At 34.5% G+C, this 22806-nt stretch overlaps 1 protein-coding gene across 1 annotated transcript; it reads right to left on the minus strand.

The window, feature by feature from the left end:
• Nucleotides 1–16403: 16403 nt before the first annotated feature.
• On the minus strand, nt 16404–20945 carry LOC124918394 (polygalacturonase inhibitor-like). The gene is made up of 2 exons (XM_047458564.1): nt 20320–20945; nt 16404–16780 (listed from the first exon to the last, which is right to left on the minus strand). Exons 1-2 carry the CDS (start codon nt 20926–20928, stop codon nt 16574–16576), a joined length of 816 nt encoding a protein of 271 aa, XP_047314520.1. The 5' UTR covers nt 20929–20945; the 3' UTR covers nt 16404–16573.
• Nucleotides 20946–22806: the final 1861 nt, after the last annotated feature.

Genomic DNA, 22806 nt, shown 5'->3' on the forward strand with positions numbered 1-22806 from the left:
CATAGTATTTAGTTGATTATGTTGCTCATAGCAGGCTTTGCCCATCAGTTGAGTTAATATACTCTACTAAAATTACAAGTTGCTTAAGCATAGTCTCGTCTTATGTATAGTGTCATCAACCGACTCTTCTTTCATCTGAGTTAGAGATAGTTGTTACAACATGTCTGGCTTATCAGCCGACTATCAGATTCCTCCTAAGTTTATGTACAATAAATTAATTTAAATCTAAAAGACCTAAAATATTTCTAAAGTAATAAAACTTAGTCTTGTGTTAGTGGCTTCGTGAAGATATCAGCCACTTGTTGATCGGTTGACACGTATTCCAGTCGAACGTGCTTCTACGCTACATGGTCTCGGATGAAGTGGTGTCAGATGTTGATATGATTCATCCTTGAGTGCAACACAAGATTATAAGTGATCGCGATGGCACTGGTGTTATCATAAAAGATTGGCGACTCATCTGCTTCAATGCCAAAGTCCTTCAAATGTTGTTGAATCCACAATAGTTTCCAGCAGCAAGGTACTCTACTTCTGTTATTGAAGTGACAATGAAGGTTTGCTTCTTGTGGAACCATGAAATCAGACGATCACCAAGGAACTAACACATTCCATTAGTGCTTTTCCTATCAATATTACAACCTGCATAGTTTGCATTAGAGTAACTAATTAAGTTGAAGTCTTTTGGATACCACAATTCAACACATTCAGTTCCCTTAAGATATTTCAAAATACGTTTAGTAGCTATGTAATGAGATTGTTAAGAATTAGCCTGAAATCTTCCACACACCGACAACAAACAAGATGTCTGGTCGGCTTGCTATTAAATAAAGCAGGGAGCCGATGATCCCTCTATAAGATATGATATCAACATTCTAACTGCCTTTATCTTTGTCCAGTTTTCTTGATGAGTTCATGGGAGTTGAGGTAGCTGAGTAGTTCTCCATACCGAATTTCTTTAGTAACTCCTTGTTGTACTTAGCTTGATTAATGAAATTTCTAGTTTCAAGTTACCTAATTTAAAGTCCAAGGAAAAATGTCAGCTCACTCAACATGCTTATCTCAAATTTGTCCTATATCAACATAGAGAACTTTTCACATAATTTGGGGTTAGTTGACCCAAATATAATATCATCTGCATAAATCTATACAAGTAAGATATGTGAATCTTTGAAAACTTAAAAAGTGTTTTATCTACTACGCCAATAATAAAATCATGCTCAAATAAAAATTAAGACAATGTATCATACCAGGTTTTAGGAGCTTGTTTAAGTCCATATAAAGCTTTATCTAATTTAAAAACATGATGAGGCAAAGTATGATTTTGAGAACTAGGAGGTTGTTCAACATATACAACATCATTAAGTATGCCATTAAGAAAAGCACTATTAACGTCCATTTGATAGACTTTAAATTTTTTGAAAGCAACATAAGCTAAGAAAATTCTAATAGCTTCTAATATAGTTAGAGGAGCAAAAAATTCATAAAAGTCAATTCATTTTTCCTGTTTGTATCCTTGAGCTACTAGCCTGGCTTTGTTTCTCATAACTAAATCATCTTCATTTAGTTTGTTTCTAAAAATACATCTTGTTCCAATAACATATTAATAATATGGTATGGGAATTAGATGTCAAACTTTGTTTCTTTCAAATTGGTTTAAATTTTCTTGTATGGAATTGATCCAATCTAGATCAAGCAAATTCTTCATCTACTTTCTTAGGTTCAATTTGAGAAATGAAAGAAGAGTTTGCATATTTATCAATTAGTTGGTTTCTGGTCCTAAGAGGTGTAGAAGTTTTTCCTATGATTAATTCTGGTGGATGATTTCTGTTCCATTTGAAGTTCGGTCCTAAAGAGTTAATCGTCTGATCATCTATTTCAGCAACATCCAGACTATCGACTGCCTACTGACTTTTATTTTGGCTGTTTCATTGAACATCGACCGTTTCAGCTGACTGATTAGATAGATTATTTCTGTTGACTTGAACTTCATGGTCACTATCAGATTGGAGATTAGTTGTTTCCAATCTGTTAGAGACTTCATTGATTTCATTAGAATTATTTTCAAAAGTGATAGGATAGGCGTAATCGATAGAGACGGGGACTGGCTATTGATGACGGCTTAAGAAAAACGGTTTGATAGAAATCCTGTTAAGGATTTAAAGCACTTTCTATTCTGCACAAACCCTTGCAAACTCTTAAACGCAACTGCAGAAACGTTTGCTCAGGTTTGAAGTTAAGAACTAAGAATGAGAAGATGACAGAATGAAGAAGACACAACAGTTTTTTTATGGATGTTCGGAGCAAACACTCCTACGTCACCCCTTCTTCCAACCACCGGAAGGATTCACTATGAGTTTCTTAGAATCAAATACAGTCGCACGATTAGCTCACTATTGAACATAACAGATTCTGTTAAAATTACAATATGATGAAGTATATCACTCAGCTAACAATAATGCTTTGATTCTCACTCTCTCTTGATAAACACACAGTAAAGCAAGAAAAGAAGCTATTAAGATCGTAAATACAGTAAATTGATTAAACTGTGTATCGATAGATCAATGATTCATCCGTGATCATTGAATATATTTAAATAGGGAGCAGGTACCAACGGTCGAATCTTCCATAATGACACGTGGCGAGCTTCTATTGGAACGCCTCCATAGTACACAACAGACTTTGAGCGCCAGGATCGTGGCCGTACCAATCTGGTTGTGCGCTAAATATTCTTCTAGGATATTCCTAAAAAAAAAACTAGTGGGAAGAATATTTGCTTACGTGGCATTAATCAATTGGTTGCAATTGGTTGTCGTACTGATCTTCACTGGAAAGTGGAGCAGGAGTAGCCTACAGCTAGTTGATTGTGGGTAGACGTGTGCTAGTTTCAAGCAACTACTTTAAGCATGGCATTAGACGTATTTCACTTAGACGACCTCGTCTAATGAAATTAGACGCCCACGTCTAATAGTAGGATCCATTACACTATCTGGTGTAATGGGATTAGACGATACTTCTAATTACCGTTCCCTTCAGACTAATTTGGAGGAGTTAGACTGCACGTCTAACTCTCATTTGTTATACTCCACGTCTAACTACGTATCTGTTAGACTGCACGTCTAACTACGTATCCATTAGACTATACGTCTAACTACGTATTCGTTAGACTGCACGTCTAACTACGTATATGTTAGACTACACGTCTAACTACGTATCCGTTAGACTGAACGTCTAACTACGGTTAGACTGCACGTCTAACTACGTATCTGTTAGACTACACGTCTAACTACGTATTTGTTAGATTGTACGTCTAACTACGAATCAGTTAGACTGCACGTCTAACTACATATTTGTTAGAATGCACGTCTAACTATGTATCTGTTAGACTGTACGTCTAACTACGTTTGTTAGACTGCACGTCTAACTACGTATCTGTTAGACTACATGTCTAACTAAGTATCTGTTAGACTGCACGTCTAATTATGTCTATTAGACTACACGTCTAACTACGTATCTGTTAGACTGCACGTCTAGCTACGTATCTGTTAGACTGCACGTCTAGCTACGTATCTGTTAGACTACTCGTCTAGCTACGTATCTGTTAGACTGCACGTCTAGATACGTATCTGTTAGACTGCACGTCTAACTACGTATCTGTTAGACTACACGTCTAATTACGTATCTGTTAGACTACACTTCTAACTACGTATCTGTTAGACTGCACGTCTAACTACGTATTTGTTAGATTGCACGTCTAACTACATGCATTTAATGGTCAATCAGTCTAATGAATCTCCTTAAGACTTAGTCTAATATAACATGTTTTCGATACACTTGCACCAAAAACGATTAGACGACTTAAATTAAGTTTTATACACACTCATCATCAAAATTCCAATAGTCAAAATACTTTGACACTTAGTCAAAATAATTTGACCCAACAATTTCCCCTTTTTGATGATGATGTTAAAACTTTGCATAGGTAACAAAATAAGCATCCATCATATAAGTAATGCAATAAATACCATAATTAGATAAATGAAAAATCAGGAATGTTTTTAATAGAAAAATACATAAACACCTTTCAAAAACAACTAAACGAAATAAGTTCAGAACAACACAAGACAACCCAAAAAGAATTCCTATCCTCTTTTCTTCCTTTCTCACTTCCCCCTTTTTAACATCATTTGGGAAGAGAATCAACAGCTAACTCTAAGGCAGAGGTTAGGGCTAAATTAAGCTGGTCCTTGTTTCTCTTATTCGATCTGAGCCTGTTCACCCTAAGAACATAAGCGAGAACCGTCTCGTTGTTCAAGATTTTGGAAGAGGAATGGAACCTGTGACCAGGTTCATCAAGATTAAGGCAAAGGAAAGATCAAAGAGGACCGCCATACCCGAAGATCATCTTCTGGGCAGAAATCATTCTATCTAGGTTGTTGAAGAGGAATTTTGACCAGTTGATGGCTACACCCCTTGTGATGGACACCATCATTTCAAAGACCTTCGTACAATAGATGTAGGAGGAGTCTTTTGCGAGGAGGGATCTCGAGATGATATCGTTGAGTAGGGCATACTCAACTTTCAGGCAGTTACTCTTCCCGTGATACTCCACATAAAGGGTTTCTCATTCGACGATTTCATTTGAATAGACATTCATCATTTCAGACAGATCTCGTTGGAGGAAGAAAGAAACTCATAGATTCCTTCAGTTGGGAGTTTGAAGAACAAACTGAATGTTTGTTCATCAAAGTAGATCAATCTTCCAAGGATAGTCGCACATATGTATTTGTTATTATAGAAGCCGGCGGTTTCAAAAAACTCACGAACAACTTGTTCGTGATAAATGTAGTGAGGGCGAAGGAATCTCTTCAACCTAGAGGCTTTCAATGATTCAAAAATTTGAACCATTCCAGGATTCGTCAGAGTAGAGATCGATTTGAAATCTACTTGCAGGGATTTTGCGGGGAAGAAAGACATTTTGGCAAGATGAATTAACGAGTACAAAAGTTTGACGATTCGAATTCTAGAAAGATAGACGAAGATTTAGGAGTACTCATCCATTTGAATGACGCCATTCATTAAATATTGGAAAGCTAACGAATAGCAATAAATGTTTAATGATCATTTCAACCGTCAAAATTCTTAGAAACCTATTCCCAAGGGACATGACTATCAATTAATTTAATCATGAAACTACACAATTAATATTAGACGTATAGAAGAAATAATCAAAAATGTCAGTCACTTTTGACAAATTGAGAGACACCTATCTTCAATTTATTTGAGAAGTGATTGATTTATTTTCGGTGGGAAAAAGGTACATGGACATATTCATATGCAGATGACAGTTGTCCAGATAGCCAAAAGATGAAAAGTCTAAATACACAAGTAGTTAGAAGTTTTATTCTACTTTTCACATTCTTCACTTCTAATTGGGAAATTCGTCTATTAGACGTTGTCGTCTAATCAAGTTTGTCTTATAAACGTCTAACGTCTATTAGACGTAGACGTCTAATTACGCATAAACACCACGTGTTTCACGTGTGTTTGGTTAGATGTGAGCTTCCACTACTCTAGTCATAAAAACGTCTAACATCTATTAGACGTATACGTCAAACCGTGCAAGTTAATTAACCAAGACATGAGTTCCCGAAAGAAGATAAAGTTGCTTGAGTAGACGTGCGTCTAAGTAGTTATGCTTCTTAAACTTTTAGTCCATTGGACGTATTAAGACCTTTGTCTTTTTTCTGTCCAGTTACGTTTGAACAACATGTTCCCCCTCAATTTATGCACATAACAACATCATTCAAGATCAACAAGTCCTAAAACGTTTCTAAAGTGAGAAAACTTAGCTTCGGATAGAGGCTTCGTGAATATGTTTACAGTATGATGAAGTATATCACACAGAACAGACTCTATTCAACTTACAATATGATGAAGTATATCACTCAGCTAACAACAATGCTTTGATTCTCACTCTCTCTTGATAAACACACAGTAAAGCAAGAAAAGAAGCTCTTAAGATCGTAAATACAGTAAATTGATTAAACTATGTATCGATAGATCGATGATTCATCTGTGGTCCTTGAAGATCTTTAAATAGGGAGCAGGTAACAACGGTCGAATCTTCCATAATGCCACGTGGCGAGCTTCCATTGAAACGCCTCCATAGTACACAGCAGACTTTGAGCACCAGGATTGTGGCCGTACCAATCTGGTAGTGCGCCAAATATTCTTCTAGGATATTCCTACAAAAACAAGTAGTGGGAAGAATATTTTCTTACGTGGCATTAATCAATTGGTTGCAACTGGCTGTCGTATTACTCTTCACTAGAAAGTGGAGCAAGAGTAGCGTATAGCTAGTTGATCGTGGGTAGACGTGTGCTAGCTTCAAGCAACTGCTTTAAGCATGACATTAGATGTATTTCACTTAAACGGCCTCGTCTAATGAAATTAGACGCCCACGTCTAATAGTAGGATCCATTAGACTACCTGGTCTATAGGGATTAGATGAAACGTCTAATTACCGTTCCCTTCAGACTAATCTGAAGGAGTTAGAGTGCACGTCTAACTTTCATACGTTAGACTGCACGTCTAACTACGCATCCATTTAGACTAATCTGAAGGAGTTAGACTGCATGTCTAACTCTCATCTATTAGAATGCACGTCTAACTACGTATCCGTTAGACTGCATGTCTAACTACGTATCCGTTAGACTGCACGTCTAACTACGTATCCGTTAGACTCCACGTCTAACTACGTATCCGTTAAACTGCACGTCTAACTATGTCTGTTAGACTGCATGTCTAACTACGTTTCTGTTAGACTGCACGTCTAACTACGTATCTTTTAGACTACACGTCTAACTATATATCTGTTAGACTGCACGTCTAACTACGTATCTGTTAGACTGCACGTCTAACTACGTATCTGTTAGACTGCACGTCTAACTATGTATCTGTTAGACTACACGTCTAACTACGTATCTGTTAGATTACACGTTTAACTACGTCTGTTAGATTACACGCCTAACTATGTATCTGTTAGACTACACGTTTAACTACGTACATATTAGACTGCACGTCTAACTACATCTATTAGACTGCACGTCCAACTACGTATTTGTTAGACTTCACGTCTAATTACGTATTTGTTAGACTGCACGCCTAACTACGTATCTATTAGACTGCACATCTAACTACGTATCTGTTAGAATGCACGTCTAACTACGTATCTGTTAGACTGCAAGTCTAACTACTTATCTGTTAGACTGCACGTCTAACTACATGCATCTAATGGTCAATCAGTCTAATGAACCTCATAAAGACTTAGTCTAATATAACCTGTTTTCGATATACCTGCACCAAAAACGATTAGACGACTTAAATTAAGTTTTATACACACTCATCATCAAAATTCCAATAGTCAAAATACTTTGACACTTAGTCAAAATAATTTGACCCAACAAACAGATTCATCAAATACAACATGGGTTGATTCTTCAACAGTTAGAGTTTGTTTATTAAAAACTCTATAGGCTTTGCTTACTAAATAATAATCTAGCATGATTCCAACATCTTCTTTGACATCAAACGCAGTCAGATGAGTTTTTTCATTATTATCAATAAAACACTTACAGCTAAATATCCTAAAGTATAATATTTGAGGAACTTTGCCATTGTAAAATTCATAAGGTGTTTTATTAAATTGTTTATTAATCATTGATCTATTTGGAGTGTAGCATGATGTATTAATGGCTTCTGCCCAAAGTTTTTGAGACACACCAGAATCAGCTATCACTGATCTAGCTGCTTCTTTTAGTGTTCATTTTCTCTTTTCAGCAACACCGTTTTGCTGTGGAGTTCTGGCACTAGACAATCATGTCTTATACCAGATTCATCAAGGAAAAAAGACAGATTCTTGTATATAAATTCATTTCCTCTATCACTTCTAATTTTTATAATGCATTGAGATTTTTCATTTTATAGTCTTCTAAGAAATTTAATTAAGTTAACACCAATTTGATCCTTATATACTAAAATATTACCCAAGTCAACCTTAAGTAATCATCAATTATGACCAAAGTATATCTCAATCCCCTAAACTAGTTACTAGAATTGAACCAAATAGGTCCATGTGAAGTAATTCCAGACACCTACCAGATTGAATATTTCCTTTATTTTTAAAAGTTGATCTGACCTGTTTGCCCATTTGACAAACTGGACATACCTTATCTTTATTAAATTTTAGTTTAGGAATTCCAATTACAAGGTCTTTTGAACAGATGTTATTAATTGTTTCAAAGTTATAGGTGTCAAGTCTTTTATTCCATAACCAATTTTGGTCATTTTGGCAATTATGCATAAAGGATCAGATGATTTATTCTTCTAGTTCATTTTATAGGAATTTCATACTCTACTTCCTGTCAACTAGGTGTTCCCCTACTGATCTCTAACAAGACATGCATGCTTTTGAAATTCTACATTGTATCCATTATCGCACATTTGACTTATGCTAATTAGGTTGTAACATAGATTTTCTACCAATAGCATATTGTTAACAGTAAAGTTACCGTAGACAATCTTACCCTTACCCACGGTTTTACCATTTGAGTTATCACCGGAAGTGATTTTTGGTCTAGTGCACTTTGATATGTCTGTCAGCAACCGACTATTGTCTGTCATGTGCCTTGAGCAACCGCTGTCTAGATACCATACAGAGACTTCTAGGCAGTTGTCCTGATTTATCTACAATATATTCATTGACAACTTTGGTACCCATATTCATTTGGGTCCATGGATAATCAGTCTTTTAGGGATCTATATTTGAATTATTTTTATGGATCTCTCATTTTGTGTTGTTAATAGTGCGTATGTTTTAGACTAGGCAGATGTCTTCATGCCTGCTGATGATCCGTTGACTTTAGAAAATGATTTTTAATAAAAATATTCCTGGCTTTGAATAGTTCGAATGTCGAATGAATTTCCATTGATGAAACTTATGAAATTAAGTTTGTCTTTTACTGGGTTCAACTTGTTGCTGGACTCAGTTGGATTGTTGTCAACATATCCTAGGCTAGATTTGCATCCGGCAGGCCTATGCTTCTCATGTAGCTGCTTGAGAGCATTTCTAGACTTCATCCAAGAACTAACCACATAGTTTAATCTTTGATTTTCAGTAGTCTGAATTGATTTTTTGAGCTTCTCATTCTTAGCTGACAACTCATTTATTTTGTTTTTCAAAACTTATGGTTCATTGTTTTAAGTTGAGAAACTTGTACTGTCAAATTTGTTTTTCAAATTTATTTCATTAAAAAGATCTGATAGTTTCTTGTACTCAATGACCATGTCATTGAGTGCAGTAGTTAGATAATCTCTTGTAAATTCGTCAAAGGTGAAGTCAAACACCTCATTATCATCTTCTAGAAATCATTTGACACTTTCTTCCTCACTTTCACTTGAGGATCTCTCATCAGAATCATTTTCAGCCCATTTTCTCTTGCTTTATTCAACCAGCAGATCTTTCTATTTCTTCTTGTTCTTCCTCTCAAATGGGTTCTTGTCATCCCTTTTGAGTTTTTTTAAGTCAGTTTTGAAGTGACCTAGTTTGTCAGAATTAAAACATCTTAAATTAGCATTAGAATCATTTTTATAATTGTTTCTTTTTGAATTAGAGTTAAAATGATTATTCCTCATGAATTTGTCAAACTTCTTGACAAATAGTGACATCGCGTCATCGCTAATCTTTTCAGCAGACTTGGCAGCTATCGAAGTAGGTGGCTCTTTAAAAGTCACCAATGCTTGAGTTGTGATGGAGGTGGACGTCCCCTCCTCATTCCTTGAGTTTATCTCAAAATTATAGGCCTTCAGATCGGCAAAGAGATCATACAGCTCAATCTTGTTGAGGTCCTTGGATTCCCTCATGGCCATAGTTTTGATATCCCATTCTCTAGGCAAATCTTTTATAGCTTTGATAACAACTTCTCTATTGCTATATATATTTCACAAGGTTGACAACTTAATGACTATGTTGCTGAATCTTTCGTCGAACTCAATCATAGTCTCACTTGAACACATCTTGATATTGTTGAACTTTAGTGTAGCAATCATCATCTTATTTTCTTTTCTTTGGTCGTTGACTTCACATAGTTGAGTCAGTTTCTCCCATATTTCTTTTGTAGTAGAACATGACTAGATCTTCCTAAACATGTTCTTGTCCAAGGTTTTATAAAGAATGTCTTTGGCCACGTTGTCGAGGGTGACCTTCCTCTTGTCTTCAGTAGTCCACTCGTATCTGGGTTTTTCCTTCATCTCAGGAGCCCCCTCCATTGTATTTGTGGTTGTTTTGACCTTCAAAATCTTCATGGGACCATTTGTGATGACATACCACATATCATCATCTTGTGTTGGCAGATGTGCTTACATCATGATCTTCCAGTCATCATAATCTTTCTTCGAGAACATTGGAATCTTGTTTAGGTAAGACATGCTTCGGATATCTATAGTAGCTTAATAATAGAAAACCTGGCTCTAATACCACTTGTTAGGATCGATGATAACAGTAGAATGGGGCGTTGAATAATATTGTCCAATTTTTCACTTAAATGCGATTTTAATCATGTTAAGGAGTGAAAACCTGTTTTTATTCTTTAACAAATCGTAGCAAGCTCTTGAATGGCTTCAAGTGCAAAAAATGCTTGCATGTTTTGAAACGGAAGATGTAGTAATGAATGAAGCAGTAAAATGATGACACACAATTTTATGGTTGTTCGGAGATAAAGCTCCTACATCACCCCTTCTTCTATTTCCTGAAGAATTTCACTAGAAGATTTTAATTTGTATAGCCTCTACATAAACCCACTCAGATCACAGGTCTTAATACTTTCCTGTTTTAAACTTCTAGCTATCACACTCTTTGTTGGACAAACCACTATCTATTCAACTTACACAAGTAATGAATGATTATCAATTAATAAAAGAGATTATCGTTCAATGTATAATGTAACGTAGTGACTTGCAAAATAGCTTGAACAATGACTTTGCCAATAGCAAGAATGACCGAGAGATTTCTTTTAAAAAAAAATAGATAGATTCACCATTGTACTCTGATGCCTTTTTATATTTGATGCATTACAACGGTCGAATTTAATTCGTAGATACGTGGCAGTTGTACAACGGTCGAATCTATTTCGTATATCTATGGCAATTGTATATTTTAGATACGCCTAGCGTACGGGGTAGTGCTCAAACAAATAATATTCGTTAGTGCGTGGTGTACGAGATAGTAGTGCATGGACGAATGGAATATTCGTATACGTGGTAGTTGTACATTTTGACGTATGTTGAAATGCTACTTTGGAGAAGTAATCTACAATATCTTGAAAGAAAGAATTCAAGAACTCACAGTGGAAGAAGTAGAACCGCTGAAGATATTTGGAGAGATATAATTTCAGATGGAAATGCACTCATTCAATTCTGGAGAGAAATCGAAAGGAATGAAGAGAATAGAAAGCTCTGCCAGATATGGGATATTTCTTTTGAAAAGGTCACAAGTAGAATAAAAGTAAAAACGCTGTAAACGCTAATTGATTGTTGTTATTGTCTGTAATTCAATTATTGTTTCATTGTCAAATCTAGAAATTGTCTAGATCTGATATTAAACTTTTGTATTTTTTTTCCTCTTTTGAGTTTTTTTAATGAAATTGCACTAAGCTGTTTTCCAAAAAAAAAGAAATATGATGATAGCGAGCTCAGTTGTTGGTGCAACATAGTTGTTGGTGCAACATAGTTGTTGGTGCAACACTACTAATAGACTACTCAACTATTAGTGCAACTCTGTTGTTGGGCTACTCAGGTCTTAGTGCAACTCTGTTGTTAGGATACTCAGCTGTTAGAGTAACTCTGATGTTTTGTTACTCAGCTGTTAGCGCAACTCTATTGTTGTGCTACTCAGCTGTTAGCGCAACTCTACTATTGGGCTACTCAATTATTAGCGAGTATGTAAATGGCACCTCTACTGCCAGCACTTCTTTATCTCTACTGATAGAACCTCTGTTGTCAGCGCTTCTTCAGCTCTGTTGATCACAACTCGGTTGTCAACGCTTCTTCAGCTCTAATGATGGCAACTCTGCTATCAGTGCCTCTTCAGCTCTACTGATGGCAACTCTACTGCCAGCGCTTCTTCAGAATTTACCTGCGCATTAAAACATTACTGAACTTAGTTTTATCTATTTATAAAAACCATGATCAAAATCATTTGTGTTCATTTTAATTTTCTTAAGTTCATTTTAATCAATTAAATCGTTCTTCATAGTTCAACTTAATTTAATGATTTCCCTTTTTATAATTTTCTCTTTTTCATGATTTAATCTAATTTAGCAATTTCCCCTTTTTAACTTAATTTAACATAATATAATTATTCAACAGTATTAATTTCATACAATATAATTATTCATACAAAATTTTCTTAGGGAAATGCCACACACAAAAGTACTGAATCATGTTCAAGCTAAAGGCTCGTGCTGCTGAGATGATGGATCATTTTGCTCTCTTGTAGTAGATGGTGCAGGCATCACTAATTTGCATGTTGCCTTGTTATGACCCTGACTACCACATGAGCAACATCGTCTCTAGACCTTACGAGTCTCACATTGGGATGACCTACGATTTGTTGTTGGTTGCCCTTTCTTTACCTTAACATGTGGTTTTAAGCACACTCGTTGTTTGGTATTTTCGAGAATATCTCAGGCGTCTTCATGACAAACTGGATAACATGTCTCCACATATGTATTCAACCACATTTCAGTTGAGTAATACCTGAAAAAGTTAATGATTAAACATTTGAGCAATTGGTTAGATAGATTAAAGATAACGATTAAACATGTGAGCAATTGTTATCTTGAGCAGAATTCATAGGGATCCAATTTTCGGATACGGGCAGCAGTCGGGGCATGAGTACAAGGAAGACCAGATACTTCAAATACCCTACAACTACAAGTCATTTCTTTGAAGTAAACTTTAAAATCAGATTCACCGTCATGCACATAAAACTCGAATCAGTTAAGTAGATTGACGTTATATAATCTAGTCTTCTCATCTTGCTCATGTAAGAAATTTTCATAATATAGAGATAAACGTTCTTTGTGATTGGACACTTTTTCTTTTCTATTATGAAATCATTCTTGTATTGAGAATCTTAAATAGTTAGCTAAGGTTGTTATGGGATACTTTCTAGCATTCTTTCTCTAACTATTAAAGATCTCGACGTAATTGTTTTTCATTTGATTATATCGTTTACCGGGGGAAAAAGCACGATTCTATCTCTCCATCCCAATTAGGGCTACAAATGAGTCAGGCCGCTCGTGAGCTGCTCGCGAGCCGCTTAGTCAAAATTCGACTTGAGCTTGACTTTGATCGAGTTTGAGTTCGAGCCGAGTTCGACTCGGCTTGTTTAATATTCGAGCCGAGCTCGAGCTTATATAATGCTTACTCGAAGGCTTGTCGAGCTTTTTCGAGCCTGATAATATATAATATATTTATTTATTTAATATTAAAACTTAAAATTTAAAATAATATTTTTTTTCTTTTCTCTCTTCTTTCAAAGTCCATATAGAAGGCCCACAATCCAAATTATTATATTTTCATAAAATAAAACCATAATTTCTAATGTATCAATCATAAGTGTCTCTTCATATCTTTATCTTCTTCTTTCTTTCGTCTTCACCATTTCTTCTTCTTCTTCCTCTGTCTTCACCATTTCTTCTTCTTCCTCCGTCTTCACAATTTCCTCCTCTTCTTCTTCATCATTTCTTCTTATTTGTCTTCATCATTATTTTCACTCATTCATAATAGGTTAATAATTTTTTTATGTTATCTATTTCTCTCATTCATTCATAAGAAGTCTACAGGTAAATTAAAATTTATTTTCATTTATACTAATAGCTATTGCTCCTAGTTTTAGATAACCTTGATTTTTTTTATATTATGAAAAATTTATGCTTATATATATATATATATATATATATATATATATATATATATATATATATATATATATATATATATATATATATATATATATATATATATATATATATATATAAACACTATTATATATATTGAACAAAATAAGTTTAACCATCAAAGTTTATATATAATGGTTTACAATTTATATTTAGGTTGGATTGATGATAGAAAAAAAGGGTAAATAATATTATATTATATATAATATTGAAAGAAATAAAAAATGTTAATATATTATATATAATAAATGATAAAAAAAAATGTTAGTATATATTTTGTATATATTATGAAGAGATAAAAAATGTTAGTATATATTATATACAATATGTTGAGAGAAAAAATGAATTTACAAGATTAATAATATACTATAATATATAAATAAATTAATAGATTCTTTCTATAAATAAGTTAATATATTTTTGTTATGTTTGTACCCAAATAATTTAAATATATATAATAATATTTGATAGAAAACAGGTTGAATTTATTTTTGTCGGTATCTACTCTTAAAGTAAGTTAAATTTTAGTTATTTATTTTAATATGTATTTTTTATATTAATTATTTTTAAATTTAAACATTTGATATTATTAAACTCAAGTAATTGTATTTGTGTTATGCTCGAAGAACGTGACTTAAAAAATATTAATATATTGAATGTTCAAACAATTTATATAGTTTTGTACTTTGATTTTGGAATTTTATATTTTAGAATTTTGATTAATAATGGTTGTTTGATGCTTTTTGGATTATCATGTTTTAGGAATTTTAAATAGTTATGATTCTTTCATATTTTCATTTTAAAATATTATGTTTTAAATGTTGAATAAATATGAAAATTTGATAATTTAATTTTGAAAATAAATTTTTGTTTAAGTTCGAGTTCGAGCTTGAGCTAGAGTTTGAGATTGAGTTCGAGCTTTTCGAGTCGAGCCGAGTTTATAGGTAAATAGTTGAGTCGAGCTCGAGCTCAAATTTATAAACTCATTCGAGTCGAGCTCCAGCTCAAGCAAGTTCGAGCTCGACTCGACTCATTTGTAACCCTAACCCTAATATATGCCAAATAGACAACTAAATGAGGGTTCTTAGTCCTGATCTTATCAAAATGACGATTAAATATTGAGATGGTGTATGCACAAAAAGTCAATTCATACTCTGCGTGGCAATGATCAGTTTTAAATTTGGCCATAATATTCATCTTGATGTGGTATGTGCATGCACCGTGATATACTTTTGGAAAAACTGAGCACAAAACATATACAATACTTGGGTGTCTATTGGATACGAAGACGAGATCTGGTACTGATCTAATTGTCACTCTTAGTTGTTGCATGAAATATGTTCAGGAGTTATTATTCTATGAATCAACGACGCCAAAAGTAACAGGATATAGTTGTTCATTTGCATCCAATGCTATAACCACCAATAGTTGACCTCCAACATTGTGCTTAAGAAAACTGGCATCGACGCACAATACAGGATGGAAACAGATTCTGAAACCCCTAATTGAGAGGCCTATGGACATGAACATATACCTGAAATGGTTGAGCTCATCCGTCTAGATGTCTGTTATAGTACCCGGATTATTCATCTCCAACATGTACAAGTATGATGACAATTTAGCATAGGAATCCTCTACAGTTTCTCGCACCGTCATTAGGGCCTTTTCCCTAGACCTCCAATCCTTATTATAACTCATCTTTATTCCTCGCACCGCCATTAGGGTTTTTTATTAAATGAGGGGAAAAAGTTTATATGCTACGAAAGACGCGATTTACCACTATCACGGTTCTTGTAAAACGCGTGAGTTCATAAATGCGTTTTAGATTAAACAAGATTGTGGTAAAATGAGTATAATGAAACTATGTGATTTACCACTATCGCGTTTCATGTAAAACACGTTTATGAACTCACGCGTTTTAGATGAAACACGATAGTGATAAATCGCGTTAATGAGCGGTAAGTGAGCACGAGAGGGGCAAGACGGACATTTCGCATGGCGAAAATCCCAATTTTGCAAAGTTTATGAAGCGTGGTACATTTTTCAAATTAGACCCATTATAATCATTTCATCAAATTGCATAAATCAGACTCAATTTAATATTTCATAATGTTTTTCAAAAATTCGTTTCTCTTCCAATGTCAGTTGAGGATAATTGATGCCAATGAGATGGGTGTTTGATAGATTCATCATCATCTTCTCCTAATCTTATAGAATTCTTCAATTAATGGAAGACAGATCGATTGAATTATTTGAATCAATCAAATGGTTTTTTTTTTCAACGATCACTCGTAAAACTGGCTTTTCTCATCTTTTATGGTCTTTCTTGAGATTAATGGAGGTAGCAACTTGGATGGGCGAAATATCTGCAAGACTCAGTTTTTCAAAGCAAATCTGCTGCTCTTAGATTAATTAAACAAACGATCTTTAAAATGGTTTCCCATGAGATGGAAACTTTACGTTTCTTTTCTATTACAGTCTTAATATTAATAATGAACAGACCAACAACAAGATTCAATCTCTTTTCTTCTTTTATTAATCCAAATCCAATCGAGCTACTTGCATGCCGGCAATGGAGCCCCACACAAGCAACGGTTATGGAAATAAACCGTCGTTTCAAAGCTCTGCAACTGTCCTCCTACCGGAATCTGACCGCAGAGACGATTGTAGCTTACATTTAGAAATTGAAGGTTCAAGAACGTTAGCCCTTGGGGGAGGCTCCCGTAGATATTGTTGTGATTAATGTCTAGCGAAGTTAAGGCCTAGAGAATTGGAACATGTTCCTAGAGAAATTAGCAATCTGAAGCATCTTGTCAGGTTCGAAGAAGAAGGAAATATCACCTTGGAGATTGTTGCGAGAGAAATCAAGTTTAGTTAATTTCAAGTCTGCAAGAGATTTAGGAACATTCCCAGTGAGTTGATTGTGGGAAAGAATTGTGAGTTTAAGCATTGATTGTTAGAAAATTAAAAGTTGAAGGCTTTTATTGTTGTTAGTGTATATAATAATATATTATTATATTATACAATATAATATATTATATTATTATATTGTCTTTTATACTAGGGTATATTTAATTATTAATGGGCTTGGGCCATGTATGTATAAGCAATTTAGGGTTCTAGGCTAATTACTCCTATATAAGGATTGGTTGTAAATGTTGAATATCTATTTTTCAAGACTTTTTCTTCTTTAGCAAATATCTATTTTCCAGAGTTTCATATCTTCATAGCTGTTCTTAGAAAGATCCAATAGTCAAAGCCAACATTTGGTATCAGAGCTAGATTGAAGAACATGTCGTCGACAAGATCAACCAGAGATGCGGCGACAATGAAGATTGGAAGAGAATGGAACGTGACGCTCTCCTATCCGTTACTCACGAAGAGTAATTACTCGGTGTGGGTATTGAAGATGCGGGTAAACTTACAAGCACAAGGAGTGTGAGAAGCCGTGATGCTCGAAGATGTCGACGAACGGATGGATAGAATGGCTCTCGCCGCCATCTATCAAGCACTCCCTGAGGACGTCCTTCTCATGGTGGCTGAGAAGGATTCTGCCAAGCTAGCGTGGGAGACGCTAAAGAAAATACATGTTGGAGTGGAGAGAGTCAAGGAGGCAAAAGTTCAAACCTTGAAGACACAGTTTGAGGCGATTCGTATGAAGAATGGGGAATCGGTGGATGATTTCGCCATGAAATTGACATCCATAGTGACTGATATCCGCTCGTTAGGAGAGAAGGTGGAAGAGATCTCTGTCGTCAAGAAGTTCCTTAGAGCCTTACCACAAACATACATGCAGATCGTTACAGCGATCGAGCAATTTGGTGACCTCAAGAATATGACCGTCGAAGAGATCGTCGGTCGTCTCAAAGTCCACGAGGAGAGACTTCGCGGATATGGAGACCAAGAGGAGGAGCATCTATTGCTGACGCATGATGAATGAATGTCACGAATGAAGAAAAACGGAGAAGCCGATTTTTCTTCTGGATCATCGAATCGTAGCGGCAACGGTGGAGATTACCGAGGTCGTGGCAAAGGGCAAGGGCAAGGTCAAGGGCGAGGTTGTGCAGAAAGCTCACCTCGACAAGAAGGTACCAAGCCCCGCAAAGACAAGAGCACAGTGAAGTGTTACGCTTGTCAAAAGTATGGGCACTACGCGTCTAAGTGCCCTAACAATAGGTCTGACGGTGAGGCAAACCTCACTAGCTTCTATGATGAGGAGACAACATTAATGTTTGCTGAGGTAGTGACAAAAGCTTTGCCCGAAGAAGATGATGCAAACCTCGCTAGCTTCTATGACGAGGAGCCAGTATTAATGTTTGCTGAGGGAGACGAGAAGACAAACCTTAAAGAGTTCATGCAAGAACCGTCCAAGGAGGAACCAGATGTGGTGTTGTTCAGTGAAGAGAAAGTCATGGAGAAACTCCTCGCAAGTGGCGATGAGTGTAATCACACCGATGTGTGGTACCTTGACAATGGAGCAAACAACCATATGAAGGGCCATCGAGAGAAGCTCAATGAGCTCGACGAGAAAATTACCGGAAATGTGAAGTTCGAAGACGGAAGCAAGGCACACAAGTTTCCTAATTCATCTTACGGGGAAATCTATGTGAGCAGAGACGCTATATTAGATGAAGAGAAGAAGTGGGAGTGATGCAACAACAATAACAAGCTCGTACAAAATCCCGTGGAGTTTGGAATCCTACGAGATGTCTATGTGGAGGCACCACTAATAGAGATGAATCCTGATGAATTGTTGTTGCTCACTACCGATGAGCCAACAACATATCACGAGGCGGTAGTCGAAGAGTCGTGGAATGAAGTCATGAACAATGAGCTCGAGTCTATCAGGAAGAATAAGACATGGAGGGTCACCGACTTACCACCCGATCACAAGAACATCGAGTTAAAGTGGGTTTTCAAGTTGAAAAGAGACAGCAAAGGCAACATCCTCAGGCACAAAGCGAGATTGGTAGCAAAAGACTATGTGCAGAAGCAAGGCGTTGACTTTGAGGAGACATTTGCACCGGTGGCGAAACTTGACACAGTTAGGTTAATTCTTGTCATCACAACTCACCGTGGATGGGAGATTCACCATTTGGATGTCAAATCAGCATTTATCAATGGTGGCATCGAAGAAAAAGTCTATGCCGCCCAACCTGAAGACTTCATCATCAAGAATAAAGAGCACAAGGTGTACATGTTATACAAGGCTCTTTACGGACTACGTCAAGCACCAAGGGCGTGGAAAACTTGCCTCAACAAGAGAATGATGAGTCTTGGTTTCGTGAAGTGTTCTCAAGAGCAGGCTGTGTACATGAGAAACCATGGAGAAGAAGTATTCATTATTGGCGTATACATCGACGACTTGATTGTGACAGGATCAAGCATCAAGGGTGTTGAGGAGTTCAAAAAACAGACGATGAAGGAGTTTGAAATGAGTGATCTCGGGCTACTCTGGTACTATCTTGGTATCGAGGTGGACCAGAAGATAGATAACATCGAGGTGAAACAGGAAACTTATGCGAAGAAGGTGTTTTATCTCAACAGGAATCTGATCACGTGACAATCTCAGAAGCAACGAACTGTTGCTTTGTCTTCATGTGAGGCAGAGTTTATGGCAGCTAGTGCAGCGTCGTGCCAAGGACTTTGGCTAAGAAACTTGTTGAGAGAGGTGCTCGGATGCGAGCTGAGGCCGGTAACCCTTTATGTTGACAACAAGTCCCCAACAGCATTAATGAAGAACCCGGTGTTTCATGGACGTAGCAAACACATCGACACTAGGTTCCATTTTATCCGTGAATGCGTCAAGAATCGACAGATCATTGTAGAGTTCGCAAACACTAGAGAGCAGCGTGCAGACATTCTCACTAAGGCACTAGCAAGAGTCAAGTTTGCAGAGATGCGAGAGCTGCTCGGCGTGAAGAATCTCGAACCAAATCAAGCTTATTAGGAGATTGTGAGTTTAAGCATTTATTGTTAGAAAATTAAAAGTTGGAGGCTTTTATTATTGTTAGTGTATATAATAATATATTATATTAATATATTATTATATTATACAATATAATATATTATATTATTATATTGTCTTTTATACTAGGGTATATTTAATTATTAATGGGCTTGGACCATATAAGCAATTTAGGGTTCTAGGCTAATTACTCCTATATAAGGATTGGTTGTAAATGTTGAATATACAACACTCAAGATTTTTCAAGACTTTTTCTTTTTTAGCAAATATCTATTTTCCAGAGTTTTATATCTTCATAGCTGTTTTTAGAAAGATCCAATAGTCAAAGCCAACAAAAATTAGATATAAGTTAGGATTTCTTTTGAATTTCCCGAAGGAATCAGGGATGGAGCCTGTGAGTTTGTTCCCGTGGAGGTTGAGATAGTTTAGATTTGCCAGTTCCGATAAGGAAGAAGGGATGTTACCGGTTAGATAATTAAAAGATAAATCGAGGGTATTGAGATTGTTAAGCTGGCTAATGAAATCGGGGATTGGACCGGAGATATTGGTCCAGCTGACGTCGAGCCGTCTAAGGTGGGTGAGTTTGGTAATGGTTTGGGGAATGGTACCGACGAGATTTGGTAGTTTGTGGAAGACGATTTGCTGAAGGTAGGAAAGGTCACCAACGGAGGGAGGGATTTGGCCGGAGAGATTGCTTTGGAAAATGGTGAGGGCGATTACACGGTTGGTTTTGAGATCACAGTCTAGAGAATACCAGTCAGAACAATCTTTTTGGATTTCGGTATTCCATGAAGATAAGTGGTATGGATTTCCAAGGTCTTTCTTGATCTGAAGAAGAACTTTCTTGTCCTGTGGGCTGCAGCGAACGGCGGCGCCGGAGATTGCTGAAGCAGATTGGAGACAGAGGAGAAGGATGAGAACAAGTGGAGTTGGGATTTTCATTTTTTGTTGTGTTTAGAAAGAATGAGACACAATAAAAGAAAACCAACCCTTAAATGGGTTTCTTTATATAGGGCTAAACCTTGTTTGATGTGGGTTATTTTAATTCTTTTAAGTCTAATCACTTATTGCTAAATCATTTCAGATACTATCAATATCAATGATACCAAATTCTAGCCTAATTAATTTTTTTAAATCTTATTTATCATAAATTGCTTTCTAGATTTAAATTTATTATATCTAAATTTTAAAATAAAACTAAAATGGTATTTATATATAAGTGGTTGAGAAATTGATGAGGTGACTAGAGAAGAATGACATAACATTATTTGTTGATAAAATATATATAAAGAGAAAATAGAGACAAATTTTATTATTTTATCAACTATTAGAATAAATTATGTCATTTCTTTACTCATTCCCTCTTTTAAATTCTATCTACTGATCATTCCTCCTTAAATATATAATTGGTTTGATATAGGGTTATAAATATATTATTTGATGAAAATAAATTAAATAAAATGATCTGTATTTAATAATCCACTAACATAGGTTAATTAAGTGGTAAGACCTAAAATACTAAGGTTAAAGATAGGTTAATCAATTGGTAAAATCTATGACTAAAATACTAAAGATATTAAGAATAAGAATGGTTATTTATGATAATTTCTTTAAACAAAAATATTAAATTGAAGATAAGATTAAGAATTTAATTTAAATAATACCTCCATGAGATAAAGCCTAAATTTCATCCATTATTGTCTTACAGTAAAACTAGTCGGATAAAACATATTAATGGATAAAACATGTTCAAACTTGAAACGCTTGGACATGTGGATAGATTTGATGTTGAGTTTTTTTTTCTTTTTTTAATATTATTTGAAAAAAAAACGCATTTATTAAGTTGAATTGCACAAACAAAATAAAGCTTGTATAGTAGTTCTCACTTTTAATATTAATCTAACCAAAACCCATTGCTCTTTTGTTTTCTTACTCATATATAATCAATAAAAAATTTAAATATCTTATAAAATTAATATATATATATATATATCTATATTATCAAATAATAAAAAGTATAATTTTTTTTTTAAAATATAGTGTAATTTTAATTTACTAAATATTTATTTTAATTATCTAAAAATATATTTTGAACAAATAGTTATTAAGTTATAATTAAATACCATATTACAATAATATAACTTAAATAAATATGTAATTAATTTTAACATTAAATTAAAATAAAATTTATAATTTTTAAATATATATGTATGGTCTTTTATTTTTAATAATGATTAACTTATATATTATAAAAAATTAATTATTTAAATGTAGTAATAATATTATATTAAAAAAGGTTAATAATATATCTTCCTAATTCTAAAAGTAGTGTTAAACATATAATATTGTATAAATTAATCATGAGTTTAGATATACTATAATATACAATATAATTTTAATATTTAAATTATTCTATTTCTTATGTGAAAGGAAATTATTAAAAATAATCAAATATAAAATATGTTATTTATCATCTCCTTTATGTAATATTACCGACTAAAACACATTTTTATGAAAATTTTAAATAATAAACTATTAGTTTTTAATTTTATTTTATATAAGAATGTATTAATTAATATAATAAACAGATTATACATATATTAACACATTAGCTATAATCCAGTGTAAGGCAATCATAACCATTTTTTAAGGGTCACAAATTTTCAAAATTCTAATATTATTAATTAATTAAATGATTAATAAATGTATATTTTAAATTAATTAATACATTTTTTTCTTAAATATAATAATATTTTTTATATACTGTGAATTTGTTTATATAATTTATAATTATATATTTAATTTATGTATATATTTTAA

This window comes from Impatiens glandulifera, unplaced genomic scaffold (genome assembly GCF_907164915.1).
Source record: "Impatiens glandulifera unplaced genomic scaffold, dImpGla2.1, whole genome shotgun sequence".
NCBI classification, from domain to species: domain Eukaryota; kingdom Viridiplantae; phylum Streptophyta; class Magnoliopsida; order Ericales; family Balsaminaceae; genus Impatiens; species Impatiens glandulifera.

Bases quoted from the DNA above. Each gene is read 5' to 3' on its own strand.
- LOC124918394 (XM_047458564.1), bottom strand. From the start codon at position 20,928: ATGAAAATCCCAACTCCACTTGTTCTCATCCTTCTCCTCTGTCTCCAA. The intron at 16,781-20,319 runs GTTGGCTTTGAC...CCAATTCTCTAG, and splicing joins CTAACTTATATCTAATTTTT to GCCTTAACTTCGCTAGACAT.